At 51.1% G+C, this 6961-nt stretch overlaps 1 protein-coding gene across 1 annotated transcript; it reads right to left on the bottom strand.

Moving 5' to 3' along the window:
- Window positions 1-299: 299 nt before the first annotated feature.
- Window positions 300-3760, bottom strand: sirt7 (sirtuin 7). The gene is made up of 10 exons (XM_062456093.1): window positions 3550-3760; window positions 3253-3390; window positions 2859-2963; window positions 2672-2742; window positions 2366-2438; window positions 2025-2123; window positions 1706-1942; window positions 1336-1416; window positions 1021-1127; window positions 300-767 (listed from the first exon to the last, which is right to left on the bottom strand). Exons 1-10 carry the CDS (start codon window positions 3652-3654, stop codon window positions 566-568), a joined length of 1218 nt encoding a protein of 405 aa, XP_062312077.1. The 5' UTR covers window positions 3655-3760; the 3' UTR covers window positions 300-565.
- Between the last annotated feature and the right edge of the window lie 3201 nt (window positions 3761-6961).

The raw sequence follows: 6961 nt of genomic DNA, 5'->3' as shown, positions 1-6961 counted from the left end.
CTTTGATCCACAGCTCTCTCAATTCTGACCCCTCTACTTTGTGCTGTGGCTCTGCCAGCGCCTCGCCCTCTACTGGTCGAGCCCGGGACTTCAGCGGAGTGTAATCATACTCCAGATCAGTGCTTGGAGGCCCTTTGTGTCTTCAAGGGCAAGGGGAAAGAAAAACAAACAATATTCCTGGAGTCTGTGTGCAGCTCAGACCCACAGGCTCCAGGGGCAGGATTAAGGATCCGTGTACAAGGCCCTGAAACAGCCACTTGTACCCCAGCCCTCCATCTCACCACCCTCCTCACCAGACGCTGCAGTGACAAGTTGACCTTTATTTAAGACATGAACCTCCCCTGAAGGCCGAGGTTCAAATCTCTGCCTGGGTTCAACGTCTTGGTTCATCACTCCAGGGGGCTTCCATAACGTGGTAGTGCAGGGGGGGGGCTCCGTATCTCGAAACAAGCGCACCTATTCCCTCTAGGCTCTCTCCAGTTGTCAGCGACCCTCTCTGCCCTCCTCCCGTTTCGAGGCCAAACACTGCACCTCTCCTCCCTAAAAGCAGCACACCCTCCAGCGGTCACATGACTCTCTTCTTCTTACGTCCTTTGGCGTAGCCCCGCCCGAACCACCCCCCCTGCACGGCGGAGCCCCCGGCCTGACCCTGGGGGCCCGGGGAAAGGACATCCTGGCCAGCGGGGGGCGCTATGACCTTCCGACCGTGGCTGTTCTCCTCCTCTGTGGTCAGCGAGGTGGCCAGGCTGAGGATGGGGTCCTCGGACCTGATGGAGGAGGGGGGAGTTTGGATGAGAGAGAGAGAGAGAGAGAGAGAGAGAGAGAGAGAGAGAGAGAGAGAGAGAGAGTGTTAAGACTGTATACGAGGATGTAGAGAGTGAGCATGTGTGTGTAGGACTGGGTGACAGAGAGTGTGTAGGACTGGGTGACAGAGAGTGTGTAGGACTGGGTGACAGAGAGTGTGTAGGACTGGGTGACAGAGAGTGTGTAGGACTGGGTGAGTGTGTGAGTGTGTCCTACTTGTCATATGAGGGAATCTGGATGTCCAGGTCTTCCATCAGCAGGCGCATGACATCATCACACTTCCCATGAATCTTCAGGGTGGCGAGGTCATCTTTAGGCGTCCACTGGAAGTAAACAAGGAAGTGACCCAGGAAGAGGAAGTCAGTCACACAAGGAAGTGAATCACACTGACCAACAATCTCACGCACACACACATCATGCAACAACGCTAACAATGTAAACAGAAGATATCAGAAATGGTAAACAAATAAGTAATTGATAACTGAATGAGAGTAAATGCATGGATGAATGGCTGACGGTTTGTAGCGGTACCTGGAGGTTAACGATGTAGAGTTTGGGTCTCCTGCATGGCGGCCGGTTCATGTTCCACAGACAGGAGTACTTCTTTAGAACCTGGACCGCAGAACCGAGGAACACACAGCCACCCTTCAGATCAGTGTTGAAACCACCCCTCTCCATTCCATTCTAAACAGTCCATTTCAATCTCACGCCGTTCCATATATTCCAACAATAACGTCTTATAGTTTTCTATCCAAAGCGACGTACGGCGGGGATTTGAACCTGTGACTTCATGACGTGCACGTAAATGCTCTAACCACTAAGCTGCACCCATCCATCCGCTATGACCAACAGCTCCACCCTCCATCACCCACCCCTCGTACCCCACCCCACCCACCTGTACCTTGAGGCTGGAGCCCAGACAGACGATGGTGTCTGTGGCCCCGGCCGCCTCGGCCGCCCCCCTCCAGTTGAGCGGCTGCTCCAGGGTGCCGCGCTCCCCGAAGTGGACGATGGTGTCCCTGAGCTCCGCCCCGCAGCGGGGGCAGCGGCGCCCCGTCCCGTGGTGGTGCAGGGAGGTGCGCTCCGTCACGTCAAACAAGCGCACATATTCTCCTTCCGGGGAGCAGCGGGTACACACCTTTGGTGGGCGAGAGACAGTGTGTTTGTATGTGTAAGTAAGAGAGAGAGAGGGAAAGACAGAGTGTGTGTGTGTGTCTAACCTCGATGAACATGTTTCCGTGAAGCTCAGAGAGGGCGTGTCTGGGAAGGCCGCTACGCAGGTGCAGACCGTCACAGTTCTGAGACACCACATGCTGCACCTGCACACACACACACATGTATATACACACACACACACATAATATATATATATATATATATATACATACATATACACACACATATATATACACACACACACATACATATATATATATATACACACACACACACACACACACATATATACATACACACACACACATAATATATATACATACATACACACACACACACACACACATATATACATATATAAACACACATACACACACTCTCTCACCAGCTTCTCCTTGTGCAGCATCCTGATGGACATGTGTGTGAGGGTAGGCTCAGCATCACTCAGGTCAGATGCACTGATGGGGGAGAGGAGAGGGGAGGGAGGGGGAGGAGGAGAAGGGGGAGGAGAGGGAGGGGGAGGAGGAGAAGGGGGAGGGAGGGGGAGGAGAAGGAGGAAGGTGAATAGCAGAGAGATTGAGGAGAAAAACAGAGCCAGCTATCAGTTCCTCACCCCCCCCCCCCCTTTTCAAACCTACCCACCGCAAGTCAAACTAGTGTCCCTGGATCTCGCATCTCATTGGTCACCTACCTGATGGCCCTCCCCTTCTGCAGCTGAGTCCACACCCCATTGGGCCCTCTGTAGTCAGGGATGGATGCAGCCTGCAACAGCAACATAATATCATTCAGCACCGGTGACCGGGGTAGATGTTTGAGTCTACAGAAGAAAATGCAGAGAACAGGCTCCTAGCATGGGAGAAAAGTGAGCGGGTGCTTACCGTACTGATACCGGCTCCGGTGTAGATCACTAAGTGTCTGGCCTGTCTAACTGCCTCGGCAAGCTGGTGAACTTTACTCTTTAACTGTTCGGCATCGTCGTATACCTGCGAGAACACAAATATAACCGTTAACATTACGATATTTGATCAAACGGATGGCGGATTTCCAACGGTACAAACTGGCATCCTGTCCTTGACTTTCCTCGGTTCTTTCTCGTTCTGTCTCAATGGATGGTAGTGACAATGTTTTCTAACATAATATCCCTACAAATCATTACACAGAGGAGAACAGGCAACTTAAATAGGTCAAAGAAAAATACGTTTGATCCCGGAGCACTTCAGGTACAGTAGCTGGCTAGTTATCGAAAAGTGGGTAACTTGGTGGACCACAGACCTCTTCACGTTTTCGCTTGACGACGTTATTGCGGACCGTCCGTTTGGAGAGCTCGTCCACCGTGTCACCGTGCCGCAGCAACACGGCCGCCTCCTCCGTGGTCCGCTCGCTCTCTGACTTCTTCAGAATCTTGGCCACCTGGATAGAAACGAGGGTAGAATCGGTACAATGACTGCTCAGTATGGTTTACGAACAGCCTCCTTAGCTGACTGCCAAGCATTAGCAGGCGTAGGCTAACGGTGTTAACAAACACCCAAACGTCCAAAAAAAACAACCAAACCCCGTCACTCGTCTCACCATTTTGAACGTTTCTCTCTGTTGCTCCCTTTGCAAGATTTTCGCCTTTTCCTGAGCTTTGCGCTCGGACCGGGAAGAAACGCCGGTGTCCCCGGTAGCTTCCATTCAATCAGCTGGGGGGATGTATTCAAAACAAAAGCATATTGACGGTAACAACCAACGACAGCGACAGACGGATGTGGATGTTATGGAGGATTAAAGCCGTAGTTTGTTATCAGACAGTGTCCTCTGTGGGTTTGGAAGTGCACTGTCGAAATGTTGTACTCCATTCTTGAGAATTGACAGAGCTATGCAGTGGAATCCGTTCACACACACACGATTTAGACGTTTTTGGTAAAAAAAATATATTTATTATGAAACGTAAACAAATAAATACCAAGTACGGTAACTCTGAACACTTTAAAGAGACAGTTTGTCAGAACGCAGCTTCGAACATCTTGGTTTTCACCACTTTGGCTAAACCACAAACACACAGCGGTATGAAAAAGAAATAATGCAGGAACAGTAAAACAATTAAATAAAACTATTACAAATTAAACTATTAATCACTTAGTCATCCAGAAACAGAGACAGAAATCGTATTTTCTCGGTGGTTAACGGGGATGGTTAACGGGGTCTCCTGGAGGGAGTAGTCTTGGGGACTCTGCGAGGGTTTGGTTTGAACTGCCCGCGTGCCGGTCTGAGAGACTCCACAACCCCTGATGTGACCTTGATCCCTGGTTGAACTTTGACCCCCTTCTGTCTCTCTGCTGTCTTCTTTTGTATCCTGATGGAGGGAAGGAGGAGGGAGGAGAGGGAGGCAGGAGGGAGGAGAGGGAGGGAGGAGAGGAAGGCAAGAGGAAGGAGAGAGAGGGAGGAGAGGGAGGCAGGAGGAAGGAGAGGGAGGGAGGAGGAGAGGGAGGGAGGAGGAGAGGGAGGGAGGAGGAGAGGGAGGGAGGAGGAAGGAGAGGGAGGAGGAGAGGGAGGGAGGAGGAAGGAGAGGGAGGGAGGAGGAGAGGGAGGGAGGAGGAAGGAGAGGGAGGGAGGAGGAGAGGGAGGCAGGGGGGAGGAGTTGAGGGAGGAAGAGATGGAGAAACGGAGAGAAAAAAGAAATAGAAAAGAGGAGAGTAGAAAGGGGGAGAAGGAATGAGGGATAAAGGAGAGGGTGGAGTGTGAGAGAGAGAGGATGGTTGGATATGAAGGAATAACGATTAATTAAAGACAAGCTTCTATCTTCTTAACCCTTGTGTTATCTTCGGGTCATTCTGACCCATCAGTCATTGTGACCCACCGTCGTATTGCGACAGATTTACCGCATACAAAGACAAAGTGAAGCATTTTCTTTTAACCGTTGGGCTGTCTCAGACCCCCCACATTGCAAAGGTTAAAAGAAAATTATTTTAATTTGTTTTTGTATTGGGTAAAATTGGGTAAACACAACGATGGTTCGTTATGAACCTTTGGGTCATGTGACCCGAAGGCAGCACGAGGGTTAATGTCTGAATTATTATGTAGTTGTGATTGGTTTGAGCACAGGTCTCAAAGCTACACTCCCAGTACACAATCTGTCACTTGTGTCTGTATGTGTGTGTCTGTGTGTGTGTTACTCACATCACACCCCTCTTCCTCTCCAAAGCCTTCTGGGTGGCAGCAGACAGAGAGCTACTCCTCCTGGACTGTCCTGTGTACCCAGCCTGCGCACACACACAGACACACACACACAGAGTTACTTAGATAAACACACACATCTCAGTTTCAATCTCATAACTTCAGAGGAAAAAACGCTCAGTCTACACAGCTGGGAGATGCACAGACACGAACCTGTGTTGACAGAACAGAACGCTCCTGAAACAACACAGACTCGATCGATACCTCACATTCCACCCACACACACTTTCAACCGAGCCAGGAGAAGACAAAGAAGGGAAAAATCAATTCCCTTCATTGTCTTCGACCATTCTGGAATCGGTGTGGTGCTGGTGCCCCCTATGGGACATGCGTGGTACTACATGTAGGGGAGATAGGGAGGTGGATTCAGAATTCTCAGCAGGACTCCAGAATGTTTGAAGGGTTCTGAATGTTCCGGAACTTGTAACTCTGGTTCTCAAGCCTGGTTCTCAGGGACCCCCTGTCCTGCATGTTCCAGATGATTCCCTCTTCCAACACACCTGATTCCAATGAATGGGTTGTTACCAGGCTTCTGTTGAGCTTCATAACGACCATTCATTAGAATGAGGTGTGTTCTGGTCGTGTGAGTGTTGTACAGGTGTTGTGTTCAGGTTGTGTGAGTGTTGTACAGGTGTTGTGTCCAGGTTGTGTGAGTGTTGTCCAGGTGTTGTGTCCAGGTCGTGTGAGTGTTGTCCAGGTGTTGTGTTCAGGTCGTGTGAGTGTTGTCCAGGTGTTGTGTTCAGGTCGTGTGAGTGTTGTCCAGGTGTTGTGTTCAGGTCGTGTGAGTGTTGTCCAGGTGTTGTGTTCAGGTCGTGTGAGTGTTGTACAGGTGTTGTGTCCAGGTCGTGTGAGTGTTGTACAGGTGTTGTGTTCAGGTCGTGTGAGTGTTGTCCAGGTGTTGTGTTCAGGTCGTGTGAGTGTTGTACAGGTGTTGGTCCAGGTCGTGTGAGTGTTGTACAGGTGTTGTGTTCAGGTGTCCAGGTGACCTGCTGTCGCTGCTTCCTGTGGTTGTCCAGCTGTCGGTCCCAGCTGATGATCTGCATCCTGTCCTGGGGGCGGAGCCTGAAGAACACGTCGTGCACCTCGTACAGCGCCGAGCGCAGCTGGGGCACAGCAGGGGGCACGGTTACACAGGTGTCTGTGTGTGTGTGGTGTGTGTATATGGTGTGTGTGTGTGTGTCTACCTGCAGGGAGACCCTCTCCTGTAGCAGCAGGTCCTGTCTGCTGCTGAACTCTCCTCTGCCTGGAGTCTGGGGGGTGTGGGGGGACGGAAGGCCTGCAGGAACCGCTGTGTGTCCTGAGGGGTTCACGCACACACACACACCATAAACACACCCACACACACACACCATAAACACACCCACACACACACACCATACATACACCACACAGGCGCACAAGCACAAGGTTTTGTAACCATGCATGTGTGAAATGTGGACTTGTGTGTGAGTGTGTCTATGTGTCTATGTGTGTGTTCTGAGAGTGTGTGTGTGTGTGTGCGCGTGTGTACGCGTGTGTACTGGTGTGTGTGTGTCTATGCATGTGTTCTGAGTGTGTGTGTGTGTTCTGAGTGTGTGTGTGTGTGTACGTGTGTGTTCCGAGTGTGTGTGCGTGTACGTGTGTGTTCTGAGTGTGTGTGTGTGTGTACGTGTGTGTTCTGAGTGTGTGTGTGAGTCACCTTGATGGTGCGCAGCAGCTGTCCCACCCTCTCTGTCTTCAGCAGCCTCCTGGTCAGGTAGCCCTTCACCAGCGCCGCCAGCAGGGG

This window comes from Osmerus eperlanus, unplaced genomic scaffold, assembly GCF_963692335.1.
Source record: "Osmerus eperlanus unplaced genomic scaffold, fOsmEpe2.1 SCAFFOLD_97, whole genome shotgun sequence".
NCBI classification, from domain to species: domain Eukaryota; kingdom Metazoa; phylum Chordata; class Actinopteri; order Osmeriformes; family Osmeridae; genus Osmerus; species Osmerus eperlanus.
Note: the sequence above shows the minus strand (reverse complement) of the source record. Positions and strands in the feature narration are given on the sequence as shown.